At 29.3% G+C, this 24,040-nt stretch overlaps 1 protein-coding gene across 3 annotated transcripts in view; it reads right to left on the bottom strand.

The window, feature by feature from the left end:
• Window positions 1–6,348: 6,348 nt before the first annotated feature.
• Window positions 6,349–24,040, bottom strand: part of LOC136977800 (protein FRA10AC1 homolog) — a 35,054-nt gene continuing 17,362 nt past the window's right edge. For all 3 annotated transcript variants that reach the window (XM_067273375.1, XM_067273374.1, XM_067273376.1), the window contains 4 exons: window positions 21,663–21,708; window positions 11,757–11,870; window positions 11,530–11,652; window positions 6,349–6,584 (listed from right to left, as the gene is read on the bottom strand). In XM_067273375.1, coding sequence (XP_067129476.1) covers window positions 6,424–6,584; window positions 11,530–11,652; window positions 11,757–11,870; window positions 21,663–21,708 — 444 coding nt within the window. In that variant the 3' untranslated portion in view covers window positions 6,349–6,423. The remainder of the gene's footprint in view (window positions 6,585–11,529; window positions 11,653–11,756; window positions 11,871–21,662; window positions 21,709–24,040) is intronic.

Raw genomic sequence — 24,040 nt, 5'->3', positions numbered from 1 at the left:
TAGTCGTTTCTTTCTTTTGCAGAATGGATAATTTCAAGCAATTAAAGAAGTGGCGCACCTCGGCAGATGGTGAGGAGGAGGAAGGCTCTTCGTCGTCTTCCGTTCCGTTTCCAGTGAGTCGGGTGCTTCCGAAAGATTAACAGAACACACAACTGGAAGACACCTGGTGTAGACAACATTCACAATTTCCGGTACAAAAAGTTTACATAACTGCACCAGGAACTAGCTAAACACCTAACACACATCATCACCAATCCACAAGACATGCCAAATTTTCTTACTCAGGGCATCACCTACATAAAACCTAAAAACAACAATATTCACAGACCTCACACAATACAGACCAATTACATGTCTTCCAACACTCTACAAATTATTGACATCTTGTATCGCAAACAAAATACAGTAGAGCGTCGATAAGTGGAACCAATTCGGGACTGGGGTCCTTCCAGTTAATGATTTGTTCCAGTTTCCGACTTTGTACGAAAAAATACATTAACCTGTCCGATGTTCAAATTTTTCTCCGTTGCGTGTCGCTTCGTGTTGAATTTTCGTCGATTTTAAGCCTAACGAAAATTTTTATAATAATCATCGAGGCTATCGTATCGTTAAAAATTATTTCTGCATTTTGTACAAACAAAATAAATATATTAAAGAATATAAAAAACATGAAAATTATACTTTAGAAGTAAATTTAGTATCAAAAACATTCGATTCAGCACGACACAGTCCGACTGAAAATCGTTCCACTTTCCGGCCATTCCACTTACCGACGTTCCACTTATCGACGCTCTACTGTACACAAACATGTTGAAAAACACGACATTCTAACGGAACAACAAAAAGGTTACCGTAGAAATCACAGGGGATGCAAAGAATAGTTACTCATAGATTCAGTCATTCTACGACAAGCACACAAACAACACAGAAACATACACATGGCATATATAGACTACAGAAAAGCATTCGACAGTGTTCCACACAGTTGGCTGCTACATATTCTACACATGTACAAAATACATCCGTCACTTATTGCATTCTTTCAAAACACTATGCAGCACTGGAGAATAACACTGCATCTCAGGGTTAGTAACACTTCTATACAAACAAACCAAATTTTTTTTAGGCAAGGAATTTTTCAAGGAGATTCCTTGAGTCCTTTCTGGTTCTGCTTAGCCCTGAACCCATTATCCAACATGTTAAACAACACGCAATATGGTTACAATATCAGACATGAAAAAACAACACAGTTTACACTGTCACATCTCATGTACATGGATGACATAAAACCTTATGCATCCACACAAAAACAACTTTGTCAACTCCTACAAATCACACATTCATACACCAAGGACATACAAATGGAATTTGGCCTAGATAAATGCAAAACACTTCACATAGAAAAAGGAATCCTGAAGAAAGAAGATTTTGCGCTTGGAAATGGAGACGTTATTGAATCCATGGAAGAGGGCGAGTTCTACAAGTATTTAGGATTCCAACAGGCCAAACTAACAGAACATACACAAATAAAGCAAAGATTAATTAAAGAATACCAAAGTAGGTTAAATGCTATTCTCAGAACACAGTTAAATGCAAAACATACAGTCAAAGCAATAAACACATATGTCATTCCAGTACTCACATATTCTTTTGGAGTTATACATTGGACTCACACAGATCTTGAGCAACTCCAAAGGAAAACAAGAACTACACTTACTAAGCATAAACAACATCATCCTAAATCCGCCACAGAAAGATTAACCCTTCCACGTAAAGATGGCGGACGTGGCCTGATTGACATAGCTAACCTTCACTACAAACAAATACAGTCACTGCGAGAGTTTTTCTACATAAAACAAGAAACATCACAATTACATAAAGCAGTAACTCTAGCAGACTCAAATAACACACCATTAAACTTACACTCACATCATATGGACACAACACAACATATAAAAAGCATAGACACCATTAAGCAATCGTGGGCTCGAAAGGCACTCCATGGCAGGCATCCTTACGATCTGGCCCAGGATTTTGTTGACAAAACTGCGTCAAACAGCTGGTTAGCTCGGGGATGCCTCTTTGGGGAGACGGAAGGATTCATGATTGCCATACAGGATCAGGTCATAAATACTAAAAACTACAGAAAACACATACTCAAAGATGCAACACTCACAAATGACACATGCAGAAAATGTCACATCATGCCAGAAACTATACAACACATCACCTCTGGTTGCAAGCTCTTGGCACAGACAGATTATTTACATAGACATAATCAAGTAGCAAATATAATACACCAAGAGCTTGCAAAGAAACACAAATTAGTAGACATCCACAAACCATACTACAAATACATTCCACAGACAGTATCGGAAAACAACACGCACAAAATGTACTACGACAGAGCCATAATCACAGATAAAACAATTTACCACAACAGACCACAAATCACATCTTTGACAAACACAATAAAATCACATACATTATAGACATATCCATTCCAAACACTCACAATATACAAAACGCATGCACTAAAAAAATTAGCAAGTACACAGAACTCGCCCAGGAAATAAGGCATCTGTGAAGGATGGATAGGGTGCTTATTGTATCTGTTGTTCTCTCCTCTACAGGTGTCATACCACACACACTACACAAAAGCCTGGGCACATTACAATTGAATAGAAACACATACATCACACTACAGAAGGCCACTATATTGAATACATGTCATATTGTGAGAAAATTCCTGAATACAGACACACACACTGATACACTTTTTAAATTTCTGTTTTGGTTACTATGCCTTGACTTTGGTCCGGCATAGTACACAGCCACCGGTGTTAACCGAGTATATCTCACTTAACCCAACATAATAATAAAATATCTGTAATAAAATATATGTGAAATACAGCGATAAGATCGCTATTGTATATTCGAATCTAAATTCGTGTATGCACATTCCCAACGGAAGCGCTGTATTGTCAGCTTCCAGGGTCAAAATATTTAAATTGTGTAAAGCAGCCAATTTACAGGCATTGGCGCATGCGCTTTACAGAGCACCACCTCTGGCGGTTCAGCTGTTGGATGCTACACACCATAACGCTTCCAACGATTCTCTCTATTAGCCACTGGTAGGGAGCATTTCCAATAAGTGAATTGTTTTAAGATTTAAAAAGTATAGAGTATTTAATGTTATTTTTGTGTACGTTTCTTTGCAAAGTTATATTTAATAATAATTTCCTTATAATTATAATTATATTGACAAATGTTTAGAAGTAAAATCTTTAGAATTTTTATCACTTTTATCAATAGATGCTAATAATTTTAAATATTATGAGAAACAATTTGCCCAAGCGTGTTGTACTTCTTTAAAGTAAGTAAATTTCATGAATAATTTTTTGATTTATCTAAATTATGTAGCGAATCGCAACAGTGGAGTGCTGTCATTGGAAGCGGTGGAAGCTCCGTTTTACGAATGCTGATATTACAGCAATTGCTTTATACAAAATCTTGAAATTTTGAACACTACCTAAGAAAATAATTTTCCTTCGAACGACACTAGATATTGGAAAATACCATAGGGTGTTTGGGAGCAAAAAATCGACCCCGAAAATCGGAAACTCTGATTCCTGTATATGTTGTCAGTTAGTAACTTTTTTAATGTCTTATATCAGGGTCACACCCGTGACTCTGATATAAGACACTAGATTATTGGATCAAATTTCATCCGTTATTATTAAATACAGAACGTCCTCAATATATGTCATACTTAAGTTCTTAAAACCCGCCGTGAACGAAATGGTGTACATCGAATATCGATTTCTCACCGAAATAATATATTATGTGACATTGACGACCAACTAAAAACAATTTCTGTGTAAGTGTCTAGTGTACAATAAGAAACTGTTCTGTCCTCTCGTTTGTCCGGTATTCTCCGATTGACCGACAGCGCAATTTTTACTAAATTTCGTAATATTTCGTTTATCCGACGCCATTTTAAAAGCTCTTATCTGACGTCATCGGACGTTGGTTATATGAAATATGCGCGTTATAGTTTAGTTACGTAAACGTTAATCAAAGCGACTTATATATTAAATAAGCAAATTTTATGAATTTACCTGCCCCAAAGAAAATATCGTGTACGTATTCTACACCAAGGAATCGAAATATTATAGTTGTTCTTGTATGGAAATGGAGAAAAGTGATGGACCTACTGCTCTAAACGAACGATTTAATTTTCTTTTTATAGTCAAAAAACCCGGCAACGAGTTGTATAACTTTCTCGGCAGTTGTGAGATTTTATTTAAAAAATAACTTTTGTGTTTTTAACTACGATATAATAAATATAATCGTGTGTGGCGCCATCTGTTATGTGATTTTGTTATAAAAACAATTTCTGATCTTAATATTTTATAAAGTCCAGGAAATTTCTGAAGATATAAATTCAATAAATATATACTTTTGTACGTGGATCAATAAATAATGGCTTTTTATTTTTTTTTTCAAAGCCACATAATTTAATTTAATAAAACATTTTATTTTTAAGTTTAATTATTCGGCAACTATATAAATTCTGTAACTGTTAATTAGAAAAAATAACTGACTAAAAGGTCAAAGAAGCAATAGCATATTTGCATAGTAAGTGGTATGATGCTTTATTTTGTCAATGTGCTGTACTGTCCGAGAATTTGTACAAAGTTGGTCAGGGAATGTCATGGAATTTCAAACAAAAATTTGAGTAAAACCCTGTATATAGTTAATCCTGCCCCTTTAATTATCTTAATGTTAATGAATACAGCAAGAATTAATAATTTATTTATTTAAAGTAATAAATTTTAAGTAAAAATAAACTAATTTTTTAAATAAAATTTTAACGAATTTCGGAAAAGCATATTTTTCATCAGATATTTAGTTAATGTTTAATAAACTTGAAGTCTTTGCAGACATATAATTTGAAATTTTATATGAAAATAGAAATACAGTAGGACCTGCTTAATTTCATAACAGTATCAAGCTGCAGTGTAGAGTATCAAACTATAAGATTGCATTTTTTTATTTCATGCAATTCGAAAAATTGATTTCAAAAAGAGAGGATGTGACGTGAAAATGCAGCTGTATCAACTGATTTTTCAGTGAAAAAACATCAAAATTTAATTAAATATCAATTTCTGTGTTGTCTAGGAAATCAGGAAAATGCTTGCGAAACTGATATAGATTACTCCAAAAATTTTCTGGAAATAAAATGTAAAACTTTGTTATTTTTATATATAGTAATTCCAGGATAGATGACATAATTTTTAAGGTATAAATAAATGGTGTTTACTAAATCTGAAAAAAAAAAATATTTTTGATCTTCACATTGTGTTGGGATGATTGAAATTTATTTAGCATATATTCGTGAGTAATAAAAAATATACGTGTAGTGACAAAAAACACTAATAGAAAATCTAGCAATTGGCATCTAACTTAAACAGCACCAGTGGCCCCAGTTGTCAGTGAGAAACACACAAACATGTCGCGGCTTGAGTATGATACTAGATAATATCTAAAAGGACAGTGAAATAGATTGTTTTCAGTTTTAATAAACCCCATTTATTAAATACCAATATATTATTAAACCCCACATATAGTAATACGATAATTTTATAAATAGGGATGATGGAATGACGTAAGTTTTCACTGCTCTTTACAAGTACAGACTCCAAATATCGATGTTTCACTTCAGATTTTCAAAGAGAAACCACCAATTTTTATTATATATTTGAATTATGCGAAAAAATCTTTTTATTTGGAACTAGCAGGAATTCGATTGAGTGATGCACCAGCAGGAATTATGAGCGATATTTTTTAGTTCAAAAGTTGTGAGCTCATTCGCGTATCTGGGTGTTTTTGTGTATTAACAGTAATAATTAAAGTTTAAAGTTTCAATATTCATAACTTTTATTTGGTGTAAATTCGATTAAAATGATTCGTATTATTTTTTATCCGTATTTGCACTAATTCGCCGATGTAAATAAAATTCACACACTTTTTTAATTATTATTATTTTTTTGTACTTTAAAGACATAATTATTGATACACAGCTACACACACAGAACATTTTGTTCATAAACTTACACTTTTTGTCGTATAATGGATTACTAAATGGTACATGTGTGTACTGGTACAGTATATAATATCGTTCCAATAGAGAATATGGCTCTGGTGTATTTCTGATAGCGATATATGGCTCCTATGGTAACAAGGTTTGCCCACCCCTGCTATATAATCAGTTCAGAAATTAATGTTATTCGAATTTTAAATAAAATTTTTATTTACATGTAAATATAATACATAAAATTCAGATTTAGGAATATTAATCGTAATATAAATTACAATTTTAAATCTTTTATTATTATACATGACATATATTTTTTTCTTTTATAACAACATTTCATTTAAGTATTCTTCAAATTCATCATCTTTGTTCTTTTCTTCAGTATCTTTTGGCATTTCTTTCCAAATGACTGAGCTGTCAGTGGTCGAATTTTGTGTTCCTGAAGTTGACTCTTGACTATCTTGCTCTTTTTCTGTTTCACTTTCTATAAACAAATATATAAAAATTCAAATAATAAAATTAATTTCACAATTTTAATACTTTAGAAGTCATTATATAGTAATTTAATTTATATTATTATTACATTTTAATATATACATAATCCGTTTTTTAGAGCTAATATAAAATTGTAAAGGTAAAATTTAGATATTTTGAAAAAAAACTATTAAAATTGAACTCAACAATGACTACAGATCATACAGACCATCAATATTAATCACATCTTGCCAACTTTGCTGCAAACTTTAAATCCCGTGAACACAGAATGACAAGTTTTTCTTTTAAGTGTCTTGAGCCTGCATAGTTATTGAACTGTATATGTTGGCAATATGGATCTACAGGTGCAAAATAGATGGTAGTCAGTTAGCACCAAGTCTGGACTTTAAGGTGGATGAGGCAGAACCTCCAGCTTAAAATGGCCAGTTTCTCTAAGGTCATCTTTGCTCTATGTGCTGGCATGCTGTCGTGGTTGTATCGGCAAATTATCTGATGACGACCATCAGAAAATTGTCATCCGTAGATTATCATCTATCAGTTTCTGAAGAACATCGTCATTAATGGTGGAATCGCTGCCTGGATGGAGTTCATCTTGAATACCTTGCAGATGAGACTGCAAGCCTTCGCTACGTTGTGGCCACTTTTGAAGTGATATAGTAACAGCTTGCATATGTGTTCTTTCAAAAGTTTTGTATTGTCAGATAATGCTAATGTGTCTATTTCCAATAAAATATTCGATGAAATGCCCTCTGATTACTCTACTTATACCAACATCAAATGTTCTATTAATAGAACAGTTTTTTCCAGTTGTTTTTAGAAAAAATCGAAATTTCTAAATTTTAGCTTTACAACCTGATAGATTCCTGGAATACAACTGTTAAAACAAGCTTCCATAAATTTAAATTTGACTTAATAGGACCTTAGTTTATAACACTGAATGAATTTTCAGAAATTCAGTTTAAACTATGTCATACCAAACTTGAGATGATCAATAAAGAAAAGATATGGTATTTAAATATAACATTTGATAAATCAAAAGAACATTTATAATATAAATACACAGCTCCTAAACTGGATGAAACTCAAACAAACACACCAACACCAAAAAGGCAGCAGTAAAAACACAATACTAGGCAAATGTTTTTAACTGTCTTAAATGGTCATCAACAGATTCTGACCTAATAAATTTGAATAAAATTCCTAATTAAAACAAAATTGTTAAATAAAAAAACATATTTCGTTGGTGTAAATGTAATATATACTATGTTCTCTGTAATACAGTGTACTTTGCCAAGTTTGCATAAAATCATAAACCTACTATATTGGGTGCTTATCAAAAGGAAACAATGTTTTGTTGCTCCTGTAAAATTCACTTTTTGTCACAAAGCAGGTATTGCATTTACACCAATGATTTGCTGCTGGATTTTTTGATGTTGATGTGTTTATTTGAACTTTTATACTAGTTTTAAAATTAAAATCATGAAGTGAGCTACCATAAAATGAAAGTCTATCTGTAATATTCACAACATAATTCAATTCAATATTAAATCTTTAAATAACTGAATTATAATTTATTCTAAGATTATTTCATTTTACGTCATATTTAACAAATATGTACAAACTGTTCTACATAAAACTTCATGTGAAAATTGTTTTTCATTATTAAAAATTCTATGTAAAGCAGTTATAAAAGAAATTTATCTAATATCTATATTTAACTAAATATGAGTATTAAAAAAACATTAAAATTTAAATTATAAAAATGCAGTAAGAAATTTTATCCAATAAACAATAAAATATTTTAATATTTTAAATATCTTAAAATTATTTGACAGTTTTTTCTTCAAAGTGAAATAATGTTTTCTTAGATCTTTTGTAAATTTAAAAGTAAATATTTATTTTTATTTGCTATAACATTTATTTTCTAATATTAAAACATTAACAATGTAATTAAAGTTTTTATTTAGTTACATTCTGAATTTCTCTTTAATTAACAACCACAATATTAAGAAATCTTTTATTTATCAAACCTTTTAACCTTCTCAATGTGGAAAGTTTTGTTAAATATTATATATTGTTGTTTTCAATTAATTACTGAATATTAAAATTTATAATAAATTTTGTACACTATTTCAAATATAGCAGACCTTAAGCATGTATTCTGATATTATTCCAATAACCATTCCATATATTGAACCATTCCCAATACTTTTAGATAATAGGGGGTAAAAGTTAGTGCATTGAAAATTGTTTCTGCTAATTATGGTCACAGAATAAACTTGCTTCTCATAAACTGATGTGAATAGAGACAAAGTTAAAAGGTAACAGAAAAAAAAAATCATTTTGCAATGCATGTTATCCTTTAAACTTTCTTTAAAAAAACAGTGTTTTGTTTTATAGTAATTCCTCAAATTTTTGCTGCTGGGTTCCACAATCACCTCAGTGTCATTTTTAATAGGCAGTCTGTCCCAGATATGTCAGGCTTCATCCCTCACCATCTGACTTTTCTTATTGTGGGCCTAACCAAATCACAGTAGGCATAGAAAAGAGACCCTCTTAGTGCCCAGAGTAGTGCTATGTTGATAATCAATATATGTTTACAACATTAATAGCCTAGATTTTAGGTATCAATATATTGAAACTGATGTAAACATTTAGTAGTTTTTGTTTGATGTATTGGTTATCAACACAGCATTAATTGTGAGAACTGCAACAATCCCTCCAAAATTATTAACATACTAGTGCAATTTTCTGATAGCTGGGAAAATTATTAAATTGAAAAAAATAGAATTGATAATTATTGTTGACAATACATAAGTTATTTATCATTGATAACAAATAATGATAATGAAAACATTAGTTTGTATTTTTGATTTTGGGTCTTTAGTACGTAAGTTCTTATTTTTTTTTAAATCCTTTTATTATAACACTGTAAGTAATATTTTTTTGATTTTTCTAATAACTGTACTATCTTTATGCACAGTATATATAACTTATATTTTGGATTTTTATGTTTTTTAATTTGATTGTGTTCACTATATTTTTTAATAAATTTAAAAATTTTTTCATACTTTAATATATGATATACTACATTATTTCATAAATCATTTTTATTATTTGTTATGTTTTGGTTTTAACCATAATTCATTGTTGAGGCCTTTGTTAATTGGGGTGGATATCTTCTGCCAGCTGACAGTTCCTAATTATGTATAAAGTAAATAAATAAATAAATTGAAGAAATTTCAGTATCAAGCCAAATATCAAAATTTTGGTTTAGCACAACCTTAACCCAGAGGGCAAAACAAAAAAAAAATTGTTACCTTAGCATCAGCCACTTGGTTTATTTAAGGTTATTATCAATAGCACTATAATATTTACTAACTGTGTGTTCATGAAAAAGCTTTTATGAATTGTAAGAAAAGTAGTGTATTTAGTAGTTACAGGTTTGCCTTAAATAATACAGAACCTCAATTAATTAAGGCTTGGATAATCAAGAGTTTTACTACATATAAAATCCATTCAGTTAAAATTATCCAAAAATTAACTGGATCACATAAATCATAAAAGACAGTATAACTAATTATTCTTCAGATATGTATCTCATTTTTGAAGATTAACTTAATTTCTGTTTTCAATGATCAACTGTTTAACTTATTAAAATTAATAATGAGAAAAGAATCATTTTATAAGTATTATAGTAAACATAAAATTGTTCACTTTTTGATATAAAAAATCATTATATTTCCTAACAAAAGATTAAAAAATTTATTTACGTGAATTTTAAACAAAATTAATATCTTTTAGCATTAATAAACATTTTCAAAAACTGATTACTTAATTTTAATATATTATTTTTAGTTAAGTAAATATTTAACAAATCAATCAATCAAAAAATTAAAAATTTATCATCTTTTTCTAACATAATTGATCACCTATAGATAGTTTTAGTTACTAACAGAATGAATTATAAAATTTAAACTTAGAAAATGAATTTATAACCCACATTATAAAAATGTGAATTTAGAATCATTTTAAATCATTGACATAAATACAACATATTGAATAAAACAAAACAGTAATAATATAAATATACTTGGCATTTTAAATTTGCATTTATTTAATTTATTTTGGTAAAGTAACTGTAATTTATTATATATTATCCAGAAAACAATCTCAAACACTGATTTATAATAACAAATCATTTTTCAAATTGTAATTTTCCTCATTTTTAGTTTCGTATAAGCTCTAAACATGATATATCACTTTATATATAAACAGTTTATACAAATAATTATAAATGAACACTCTCGACCTTTATGTCTGGTAACGTTTAAAATTTGTGAAACGAATGTTCCATCCGACAGAGTCTGTGAGTGCAAATATGACATAGACCATGCACGATACACCACCGCCCAATCCACCTATGCCACTGACCCAAACGTTCACACAGACCTGTCCAATGTCAGGCTGATAAAAGAACCTTTCACATGGATCACATCAGGGCCCTCAAGGCCCTTGAAATATACAAGGCCGGCCTGGTGGGTAAATGTATCAACTTTAAGGACAGCAATAGATTTATTATATGCCTGGCACTACATATGCGAGGAACAAGTTGCTATTGATGCTCTGCCATTCTAAGTTCAGAATTCCTTCTCAATTTAACTTGAAGCAGACATCAAGTGAGGCTGAAAACATTCGTTTCACAAATTTTAAATGTTACTGGACATAAAGGTTTATTGAGAGTGTTCATTAACACCAGTAATGACGTTGCAAGGTATTGTTAATTATAAATGATTCTTATAATGAAAAGAATAACATTGTTTTAAATTTATTTCTATTGCTAAATATTAATTAAATACGTAATTATTTTTAATTTAAAGAGTGTGATATATACTGATAAATAAAATATGGTAAAATAGAAAAAAAACAACAACCTTTTTTCTTTTTATTGAAAACAACTTCATCAGTTTCTTTCAAGCTTCTTTTCCTTGAAACATTTTTAAATTCTTTACGTTGATGATGATAGTTTAATTTATAAGAACAAGTTGGACAAAGCCCTATAAAAAAAATCACAAAATACACATTCTAAATAAAATCTAAATAAATACACATCTTTGTTTAAATTATAATAAAATTTATAATATATAGTTAAACTACTAACTCAATTTCACCAAAGCATTTTTCTTCTCTCCAAATTCTACATATCCAAAATTCATTTCCCAACTACATAACTGCTCTTTTTCATTGCAAGTTTTTTCTCCACAAACAAACTGTCCTATAAATAAAAAATTATACATTCATTCTTTAATAAACATATAACAACATAAACTTTTTGTTAAAATATAAATAAAACAAGCTAAACACATACAAATATCGAATCCTTTAAAAAGTTCTATTTAAATTATATTGAAACTTATTTCACAATTTAAAAGATTATAAAGATTTTAGTTAGATGAATTTTCCATAATTATGCATCTTGATGTATTCAAAAAATATTAAAATTTCCGATTTATTCAATCAAAATGATTTTTAGTAATTGAAAGTTATAATATGCCAAACAACTATCACATAAAATCATGGTTACTTCTAAACATTTATTTTTAATTAGTTTTTAAATAATTTGTCACTAGAGGCAGGCATTAGGTGCAATCTCTTATTTATAATTTAGAATATTCTGGAAGAAAAGAATAGGCCTAGAGCAGGAACTGCAATTCCCATTTACCATGCAGATGCATTAACGAGACTCCAGACCATTCTCTTCCAGACATCAATATTTATAAATAATTATTAAACTTAATAAGAGATGTCACCTAACACCTCCTTCTGTTAACAAATTATTTAGAAACTAATTTTAAAAAATTCTTAGAAGCAGTCTGCTGGTAGTCATTTGGCATATTACTAATATATTAGGTTTTGAGATGTTTGTAGATGGAAAGTTGTAATTCATTATTTAATCATGACAAAAAATTTATAAAGCAACAGAAAATATAAAAATAAATTTCTTCAATTTATATACCATATATATATATTTGTGAGATCTGGATTTTATCAGAGTCACTTTTTGTAATAATTTGTTTTAGGAATTTTCCCCTAATATAAACATCCTGTCGAAAAACGGCCCTGGACGAGAAACTACGCGTCCCCGGCCAGATAACTGTCAACAATCCTTTGTTCTTAAATTGTGGCCTAGATCGTCTTGCAACCTTAGTTTACACTTAGCGTCCGAATTCATCATGTATTTTGCATCCCGGGAACACCTATGACACAAATCGTCATCCGCTTACGATCACGTGACCTGATTTCCCAGACAAAAACTATAAAAGACACTCCTTTCCCCCCCTCCGGGGAGTCTCTTACCATCTGCCGGACAAACATCGTCGCTCGTCGTCATCGACTCGGACCTATTGTCCGAATGTCTCCGCGCTCAGTCGCGACTATATAAAACTGTGCCTATTTCGGATACTAATCTCCACATCGAGGATATCAAGTGCTAACTGTCAGGAAACGAATTAATGAGGCATGAACCGCAAATGTAAGCTCTCTCTCAAATCCTACGCGACATAGAGAAATTAGTCAGATTTTGTATTTGTGTCCATTGTTATATCTTAATAAATCTTGTTTTTATTGTTAACTGGCGTCCTCGTTGTCTCGAATATCGCTTCGCCTTATCGTCAACCCCATCCGTCTCACCTCCTATCCACTCGCGTAACGCTAAGAACGAAACAGCCATCCTTGACAAGTGCGTTACCGGAAAGGGAGGTACGACTTTCTCCTACCCCCCTCGATCTCACATATTGCTATGCCATTGATCAGTTCAAATTTATGTCAGTTTTGTGAGACAGTAGTTATTCATTACAACATTTACCTTTTCATTGTACTAAATTTTCACATATTAAAATATAATTTAATTATAACCTTACTTTTGTTAATTATGAAAATGATATTGTGCAAGAAACTATTCAGTTAAAGATGTATCAACTTGTATGTTGTTTTCATTTTATAATTTGTTAAATAAAATTTTAACTAATTATTTTCCCCATTCCAAGGTGGAGAAAATAATTAATTAAAGAAATTAATAAATTGATTGATTGATACACACACACAAATTTGTTTTTTCAAGAAGTATCTAGCCATTTCTTTAAGTACTAACACATCCTGCAATAAACATTTCAGAATCTGATTTAATTTTTCTGGTCACATCTTGAAATGCTAACCTGATTTCTGCAGATATTGAAACAGAGGTATATTTCAGCATCTGTCAAGGAAGCGTAATGAGTAGAGACAAAGTGATTCAGGTTTCCACTCTACAGAATCCATTTTTCCAAAGGGGGTCACAGTTAGTGTGTGTCATCCTGAACAAGTTGAGACAGGTGTGCCAACAAAGGTATTGACCTGGAGAAAAGCTACTGACCCAGCTCTGAATTGGATGGCCAACAAATCTTGAAGCTGGATATAAGACAACTTGACCAAAAGAAAGGAAGGAAAAAAGACAAGGCAAAAGACTACGTTGTTGATAGCCATCTAAAAGTATTGCTGTTTATACTGTAAAATAATGGGCTTGATCTGAGATAAATGAGTCATAAGGTGTTCTTTCTGATGGACCACAAATCTGGGAATTGGACAGCACAATCCGAAATTTACTGCATCTGTCTAATGAAACAAAGTATTCTATGTAATGTCTAATGGCTTATTAGCACATGGCTTAAAACAAAACATCTACATATTTTCATTAAATTTTTTTAGATGCAAAGTTTTGATAAAAAATTTTACCTTTTTTAATAAATACCAATCAAGTTTAGCAAAATAATTTTAATAAATAATTGTTTTTTGTAAACACAATTACACAGTAAAAACTGTATATTTCACATTTTGAATTTAATAATATTTAATGGCTGTAAAATATAATGAAATAAAACAGAAGTGAGTAAAAATTACTAACATTTTCATTCAAAAAGTACTGCTCCTCTCAAAGTTTTTTGGCTACATTACAATATTATATATATAATATTGTATATATATATAAACAAAATATATGAAAAAGTTACTACTAAGAATATATATCCATGAATCTGCATGTTACAGCATACAATCTAAAACAAAATAGCAGAAACATTCAGCTGTTTTGTTTTATGCTATGTGCTAATTAACCTTTAGACAGATGATGAATTATATATCAGTATCAACATTGCAGAAAACTCCAGGTTAGTATTTCAAGTGACCAGAAGAACTAGACAGATTCTGAAATAAATGTCTGTTACAGGATATGCTAGACATTTCGTGAAATGGTAAATTTCACTATTTTCACTATGCGACTGTACATATATATAATTTTTTCTGTTAAATATGCATTATTTCTAAAGTTACAATTTATATCAGTTAACTCTATGATTCGCTTTCTATGTTTTTACTTACATTCTCAGACATTTTAATATATTTATTGAAAAAGTTATATAACCTAATTAACACTGTTGCACTTATTTGAAATAAGTTGATATAGAATTTCGTGGTTGATTTACTGTTAGACAGGGCAGTAATACCAAATTGATATCTGATCTCTGTACATTCCTTACATACACAAATTATATGATAAATCGAATTTTGTTCTTTACATAAGTTACACAAATTGTTCTTGATATTCAGATAATTCTGATTGACTATTACATAAAAACTATTCAATCGGAGTTGCATGTAAAATCTTTTCATCGCGAATGGAATGGGAAAATGCAAATAAACAGTCGAAGGAGGGAAATTAAGATTATCAATATACCAGGGATGAAATTTAGAGCTCTGTAGTTTATCCATTTCTTGATGGATTGAGTTGTTATACATGTTTTCTATTAGAATGGAGTACCCAAAATTCCAATCTGCTTCCGTATTATTAAATAGTGTAGGTGATATTCCATATTTTGCCAGCATTTGACAAAATTTATTATACCAATTATTTACGTAATTTTTCTTTGTCTCAGTTAGACTCTTAAGTTTTTTTAATATAATGTCTATCCAAATATTATGACTATTAGTCAATCTTTTATAGAATTTTAGTATTCTTAATACCAGATAAGACTCCAGTTGTAAGCGATTTGTATCATGTCGGATCGCATATCCGGGTACAGCTCTGTCTAAGCCATATATTTTCCTTATATATAATAATTGAATTTTTTCCAGTCGGGATATCCAGTCCATGCCCCATATCGGAAAGCCATAACATATTGAGTTTATGACTATTGTTGAAAATAGCTGCATTTGTTTCTGTATAGAGTTTATTCTTATTTTAGTTAATAAGTAAATAAGGTTATTAATTAATTTGTGTGCTTTGTTCCATACATATTGCGCATGAGCTTCAAAGGATAATGTTGAAGATAAGCTGATTCCCAGGTACGAAACCTCCTCGACTACTTTTAGTTTATCATTTAAAAGGTAAAAATTATGATCTTGTCTAGACAGTCTTCCACCCCTTCGGAATATCTGTACATACGTTTTGTTTGGATTGATTTTTAAACCTAGTTGTAAGAAATATTTCTGCATTAAATTAATTTTTCTCTGTAGACCCATTTTAGTGTTCGAAATTAACACAATGTCATCTGCATATTGAATTGAGTGAATTAACTGATTCTCTATCAAAATCCCATCCTCTTCTTTTTTAAATTGCCCATTAATGTCATAAATCATAAAATTGAATAAGTGAGGCGATAGTGGGTCACCCTGCAGAAGACCACCATAAATATCAAATGGTGGGTATACATTTTTTCCACATTTAATTGTAACAAAGTAATGACCAAATAAAAATTTTATAGCATTGATAAACAAAGTATCCACACCATGGTTTTTTAGTTTATCACATAGTGTTCCTATTGGCACCGAGTCAAAAGCCTTTTCTAGGTCCAAATAGACTGTATATAATTTGTGTCTTTTTCTGGATAAATGGATTTGAATGATTGATATTAATGTAAATAATGCTGTTTCTGTTCCAGTCTTTTTAGTAAAAGCAAATTGGGTGTCTGAAATCAGGGAATTTGCTTCCGTCCATTGAATAAATCTTGACGCCAAGATTGATGTAAAAATCTTCCTTAATGAAGAGAGAATTGCAATAGGTCTATAGTTGCTAGGATTTAAATCATCGCCTTTTTTAAATATCATTCGGAAATATGACGAGCTCCATGACTTAGGGTAAATACTATTTTGATACATATAATTAAAACTAAGTGCTAACAATTCAGCCGTTTCGAATGGTAATCTTTTTAAAAAACTATTTGGAATGGAATCAGGTCCCACAGCAGTGGTTTCTTTTAATTTTTTTATAATATTTACTATTTCTAGAGCCTGAATTGGCGAATTTAATACACCCTCATTTCTGTTCATTGTATCCTGTCCTGATTCTAGAGTATTATTCATATTATTTGCTTTCCTTTTTCCAAAAAATTCAAACCATTTTTCAAAGACAACAAACACTTGCTTTTCCTCATTTATTCTCGGTCGATATTTTTTAACTGTTGACCAGAAAAAATTATTGTTTTTCTCAGTAAGTAATTTTTGATTGATCATATTGAAATATTTCTTTTTCTTCGCCTTTATAAGATTATTATATCCTTTTTTTGAGTCTATATATTCCTTTAGTTGTTCTCTTAATCGATGTTTACGAAATAATACCAATGCATGTTCTTTTTTTCTCTTTGCTCTATAGCACTGCATATCAAACCATTCTTGCTTAAATTTGTATTTCTTCTTATTTAAGTTTTTAGTTTTATGACAATTCGGTTCTATAATATAGTCTTTAAAAATTTTTATTAAAGAATTATATATTTCTCCAATCTGTACTCTATGGATTAATTTGATTCTTTCTCCTATTTCACTTTCGTATTTTCTAATGTTAAATCTACATTTCATCTCTTGTAAGTTCTCTTTTATATTTTTCCTTTCGCACAATAATAAGTTAGGCAGGTCTTCTCCTATAATTAATTGTAAAGGGAAGTGATCGGATAGATCGTTATCTAACACCTTAAATTCAGTACAGTGGTCCAATATAAATTCTGAACATATTATATAATCTATAACCGATGCTCCTCTTGGAGACAGAAAGGTATGTCTGCCAGGATAATCCTCTATAGTACGACCATTTAGTATGTAAAAATCGTGACTTTTGGCCAATTTAAGTAACAAGTTTCCTTTTTTATTACTTCCTGTGTCAGAGCTACTCCTTATATTGTAAATTATTCGATTGTTTCCTTTATAGTATGAATCGTTGTAATTTCCAATTCTGGCGTTAAAATCGCCTATAATTAGCCATAATGGAGTAAAATTTAACCAGTTCGATAAAATCTTTTCAATTTCTTGATAAGGACTTTGAAGCGTTTCATAGGGCGGAATATAATTGACTATTATTGCCAGATATCTTTCGGAAAAACTACTAAGTTTTTTTGTTTCCAATTTAATCAATGAGAATATTAAATATGAACTTGTATAAGAATAAATCAAGCTCCCCAAAGTTTTATTCATTATTAACATAATTCCACCTTTAGGCCTACCTACACCGGGATTTTTTATTGCAGGGACCATTATATAATCAAAAGCCCGCAAAATATGTATGTCGTTTGTGGTTAGTTTATTAAGCCAAGTTTCTTCTAAACCTATTATATCATACTTCTCCATCATCTTTTTTAAATAAGTTGAAGAAAACTTATTTCTGAATCCTTGGACATTCCAAGTGAGTATCCTAATTCCAGACTCTTTCATATATTCCATTTTAGATTTATCATACTTACTGCTGTTATTATTAAAAACATTATTATTATTGGGTAAATTTAGTAGTTGAAATTTACATCTAAAAAAGTGTTAGTATCCACTAGGCAGTTATTTGCAAAACTGTATGTAATTTTCTTATTCTTATAAATGATATAGTCATTTCTTAGTAAAATCTGTACACCTTTTTTCTTAGCCTCTATATAATATGGAAGAATTTTGGCTCTACGATCTCTTGTTTCTTGGGTAAGGTCAGATGACATGCGCAAATTATTATATGGCTCTTCCAATGAAACTTTTTTATAATTATAAAAATAAGATATTATTTGGTTCTTCCTTTGGACAGTAGTTAAAGAAATTTTTAGAATAGTAGGTTTTTCCTTTTTAATTATATAAATGTCTTTAACTTCCTCTAATTTAAAGTCTGTTATTTTTAAGGTTTCCTGAATAAATTTGACTAGGCTTTCTTTTATAATTGTATTTTCTTCTATTGGGTATCCGAATAACATTAGGTTAGCTTGCTTAATTATATTTAAAGTGTTATTTACCATATACTGCTGGGCTTCGATTTTTCTGTCAAGGTCAGGAACTATTACTTCAAGTTGATTTACTTTCTGCTCCAACCGGCCAAACTTTGTTTTGAATTCCTTTAACTCCTGGTGAATTAAACTTATTTCGGATTTAAGATCCAAAATTTGTTCAGTTATGGATTTATGAGAAGCTTGTACTAGTTTTGACAGTTGTTCTATGCTGGTTGTTATCGGATTGTCATCTGTCTCCCTCACTTCATCATAGTTTTCCAACATAGCCTCCTTTTCCTTTTCTCTCTTATTTTCTTGTGTTATTTCCGTCCTTTCCTTCTCCTTGGATGATGTATGTTGTCTACGGAGCATTGTATCCACACAGGCTGCTTTAGACATCTTAACTGTACTTGTGCTTCTAGTCAGTGGCGGTCGTCCTCTCTTTGGCGGAGAATGTGACAATGGTCCTGGGTTTTGTTCTATCCCAGCCATTATCAGCTTTATCCTTATAATTACCAATAAATATACCTGAATTAACCACAAATTTATCGATAAAAGTTTCTGCATGTTACAGCATACAATCTAAAACAAAATAGCAGAAACATTCAGCTGTTTTGTTTTATGCTATGTGCTAATTAACCTTTAGACAGATGATGAATTATATATCAGTATCAACATTGCAGAAAACTCCAGGTTAGTATTTCAAGTGACCAGAAGAACTAGACAGATTCTGAAATAAATGTCTGTTACAGGATATGCTAGACATTTCGTGAAATGGTAAATTTCACTATTTTCACTATGCGACTGTACATATATATAATTTTTTCTGTTAAATATGCATGGACAGAAATATATAAATATATAAATATTTAAATTGTACATGTAAAATCTAGATACCAGAGATTATCACTCCCCATTAACAATATAAATCCCTTATAAACCGTATAACTAACAATATAATTAATTCATTGACTCTTCATTAATTGATTCATTCCAGCAAGCTCTAGTGATCCCTTTAATATAAGTCTTTAGACTGTTAGTCAAGAGAGCATTCACACATTATTCTAAGATAAACAACACCTGGAAAGAAATAGAACACACAAGAGATATAGCAAAAGTTCATGTGTATTCCAAAAAACTTATCCAGAAACTCGCAAATGCATATTTAACATTAATTTCATTTGTGTTACATTTCAATACAGAAATGATAAAAATTAAATAACAATGTAAAAACAAAAATAGCTGCTGCTATTCAGTAAAATAAAATTGTCCAGAGTTTTTACAATGCCTCTGATTCTGTCATCAAATTTTCATTTATGTATGGGTGAAATTTTACATTTCTCTATACAAAAACTAAAATACATACAGATAATGGCCAACATTTTTATCTAATTGGCAATTTTAATGAAAGAATTTAAAGATTACTGGCTATTAAAAAAAATTTTAGATATTAAACATCATTACAAAACCTGATATATTAAAGCTACACAGCAACCAAATGCTGAAATTCTATTGGGCTAGTATAAGGCTATGAAATTCTATCAGGCTAGTATAAATTGCTTACATAATTTATTTAGTAATTAGCCTTATACTAGCCTGATAGAATTTCGGCATTTGGTTGGTGTGTAGAATTTTAGATGTTTACAAGATATTTATGGAATAAGATATTTGGAAAAAAAATTTAACATGATTTACATTTGAAAGATTTCTATATAATATTCATGACAATGCATATGGCGATAGAATACGTAAATATACTTTTATTTTTCATCTTGGTAAGAGCACAACTGATTATCATTGTGTAAACATTTCTTCATTGAAAAGTACAATATAAAGAATTTTGTGTCTTATGAGAAATGTGAATCAGATCAAATAATTTTGGTTTTTGAAATAGGTTGTAAAGAAATTATCCAAACAAGAGAAATGCAAACAGGGCTATAAATAAACACCTAATGAGGAGATAGAAATATAATATATTTAAATACTAAAATGATCAAAATACTCTACAAAAGAAATCAGGTACTATTAGATAATGAATTAAACTGATAAATCGAATTGCTAAAGTATCAACTTCTCAATTTACTAAGAAAATCTGAGATAAATTTACAGTGTAAGATAAGAAATGAAAACAATTCATTTAATTTATTCTCTAAGAATATGTAGTTAATTTATTCTCTAAGAATATGTAATAGAAAGAAAGTAAAGTTATGAGAAGGTCTTGGAAGAGTTTCTGAAAATAAAGAAAAAGTTTAAAAAATTATGTGAATAAGCAAAGAGAGATTACTCAGATAAAATCAAAAATCTTCTTTGGAATACTCAATCTTTAAAGTTTTGGAATTGTTTGTAAAAATCATATTAGGAAAAACCAACAAAAGAGTTGAATAAAAATATGAAACACTGATATTGATAAACTGATAAATTAATATGATAAACTGCATATATATTTTCAGGTTTGCATAGATACAAATCCTGAAGAAAGATTCTTGGAAGTGAGACAAATTGTAATTTATATTTCAGATACAGATAAATACAAGCTAATCTTTTAAAATCTTAACCTAAATTCTTGGTGATAAAGCTTTTAGTAGATTAAAAAAAACATTTTTTATGATTCATTTAAACTGAAATTCAATAAATTTACAGTTTAAAAATGGTGATGATTATTCTTTATGAAAAGCCTTCCACATCTAATCAAATAATCCATTATAATCTTTTAGTAATTTTAAAAATTGGAAATTGTCATAATTATATAAAGCATTAGATATTAAAAGCAAAACAAAAGAAAATATTTAAAATTGATCTTTCAAGTATACCTTTTCCATCAATAACTTCTTTTTCTATTCTCCATCGTAAAGCAATCTTTAGGGGAATAAAAAACTTATTATGCAAATGAAAATGTCAAATTATTTAACATTATATCAAGGTTAATTAATATTTTCATAACTTCCAATTATTTGATTAAATTTTTTACAAAATTTTATTGGTATTTAAAATGTAATCACAAATGACAGTATTAAATATTTTGTCAGTTAAATAATTTATTAAATATATTTTGAAATATGCTTTCAACTTATTTTTCGTCATTTCAAACTTATACAGTAAGACCCAACTTAACGCTGATTCAATATAATGCAGTTTGCTAGAAGCCTAAAAAAAAAAAAAGCTCAAAATTTATGTTGATTTAAATTATTGCAGCATTACATTGATTCATATATTATATGATTATTTATGAATACAAACAATCAGCAAAAGGTGACAATTCATCATAGCGCTGAACTTTCCTTAAATCTATGTTTGTTTTGTGCAGTTTTGGAAACTATAACATCATAATATCGACTTCACTTGGCAAGAATTAACTGATAAATGCATGAACGAAGTGCAGGAGTTATGGCTGAAGGTATTCAAGAATTCTCAATGAGAAGAGCCTATCGCTATATCATTAGGTTGATTAAATTGTCAACCTAATTGACATAGCAGGACTAGGAGACATAGACAAGCAGGATATTGACGAGTTACTGCAGGTTCCTGGTGAAAGCTTTACCAATGACGACCTTCAAGAACTGGTAGAACAAAGAATTCACATAGAACTGGAAAATAGAGATTCTGAAAATGAAAAACCCATAAAATTTCTCTACAGATTTCCTTAGTAAAAGTTTGGTAACGATAATCAAAATCATTGATCAAATTGTAGCAAATGATCCAGATTTTGAAAGAAGTGAAAAAGCAAGATGACGCATTTTGAATGCGATCTCCTGCTACCGACATTTGCTTAAGGGAAAAAAGCAACAAATGAAACTACATGACTTTATTGCAAAAAACAAGAATTTCAGAGGACCTTCGTCACAAAAAATGAACTCTACATTTCTGTGTGCATAATTTGTATAATATTTATAACAACATATATTATACAAATCAATATAAAAATAACTTAAAATTAAAGTAAAATTTGTTTATTTTGGTTGCGAGTTCCACTTTCCCTGTTTACTCTAGTTAAAATGACCTCGTTTAACACCGTTTTGTTTAGCGCTTTGTCGTCTAGGAACGGATCCCCCTCTTTAAGTAGGGTCTTACTGTATTCATTTATTTGCCAACTGAATTAATCAAAGTGCCTTTAAAATAAACATAATGAAAATACCAAAAAATTAAATTTTATTTAAAATAGAAAGTATATTTCTTTCTAAAATATATTTAAGTTCTTTTCAATTATTTTACAAGAATCAAAGTAATCAAATGTTACAATGTTAAACATAATTTGAACAGGTTCAAAATTTAAATATCAACTAAAACTACTTGCAAAATATGTAAATCAATTTAAAATATTTAAATTTATATTTAATTAAATCAGTTACAATATTTTAATATAAATATTAATTTTTAAAACAAAAAAATGCATTATTATATAATTCCAAATTTCAGACAGATGTAATGATGATATATTACAAGAATTATGTAATTTAAGTAAAATTGATTCTGTTAAAAGTAAGGTTTCAACATTAAGTAGTGAATTTATAAGTTTAGTTCCTTAACATTATGGCACAAAACTTTCATGTATCATTAGTTTTGTTATTGACATTACTAAAATCCTTTCCTTAATATTATTTATGTTGCTCCAATGAAATATAGACCATTTATTCTTATTTTTAACATGTTATTTTAAATATTCCTGATTTTCATTTATATTATACAGATTCTGATTTTTCATATACAGTTTATGTAATGTAAGCAAAGAAAATATCAATAGATTAAATAGAACATTATTAATTATTTTTAATAATTTATGTTAATCATCCTACAGAAATAACAGGAATAGAAAATTTTAAGTCATTTCTTAATGGTATTAATTTAGGTTAGTGATTATTTACATTAGATTATAATGAGAAAAATATTCAAATATTTATAATATTGGAAAAAAATTGTAGATTAACCAAAATATTTTTAATAACTCATTAAAATTCAATAAATTTAAAGTATAAAAATAACAATAATTATTCCTAATAAAATGTATTCTATATAAAATCAAATAATCCACGATAACTAAATTAGAACGTTATAGTATTAAAACTGGCAATTTACTATAACTATTATGACAACTACTGTATGAGGTTATTTAAATTAGTAAAATGTTTGGATTAGTACAGTTATAAATGCAAAAGAACTGTAATACAAAAATATAATTACATTTCTTGTACAT

The sequence above is a fragment of the Centruroides vittatus genome, unplaced genomic scaffold (genome assembly GCF_030686945.1).
Source record: "Centruroides vittatus isolate TY-2023 unplaced genomic scaffold, ASM3068694v2 contig_474, whole genome shotgun sequence".
Taxonomy (NCBI): Eukaryota; Metazoa; Arthropoda; class Arachnida; order Scorpiones; family Buthidae; genus Centruroides; species Centruroides vittatus.
Note: the sequence above shows the minus strand (reverse complement) of the source record. Positions and strands in the feature narration are given on the sequence as shown.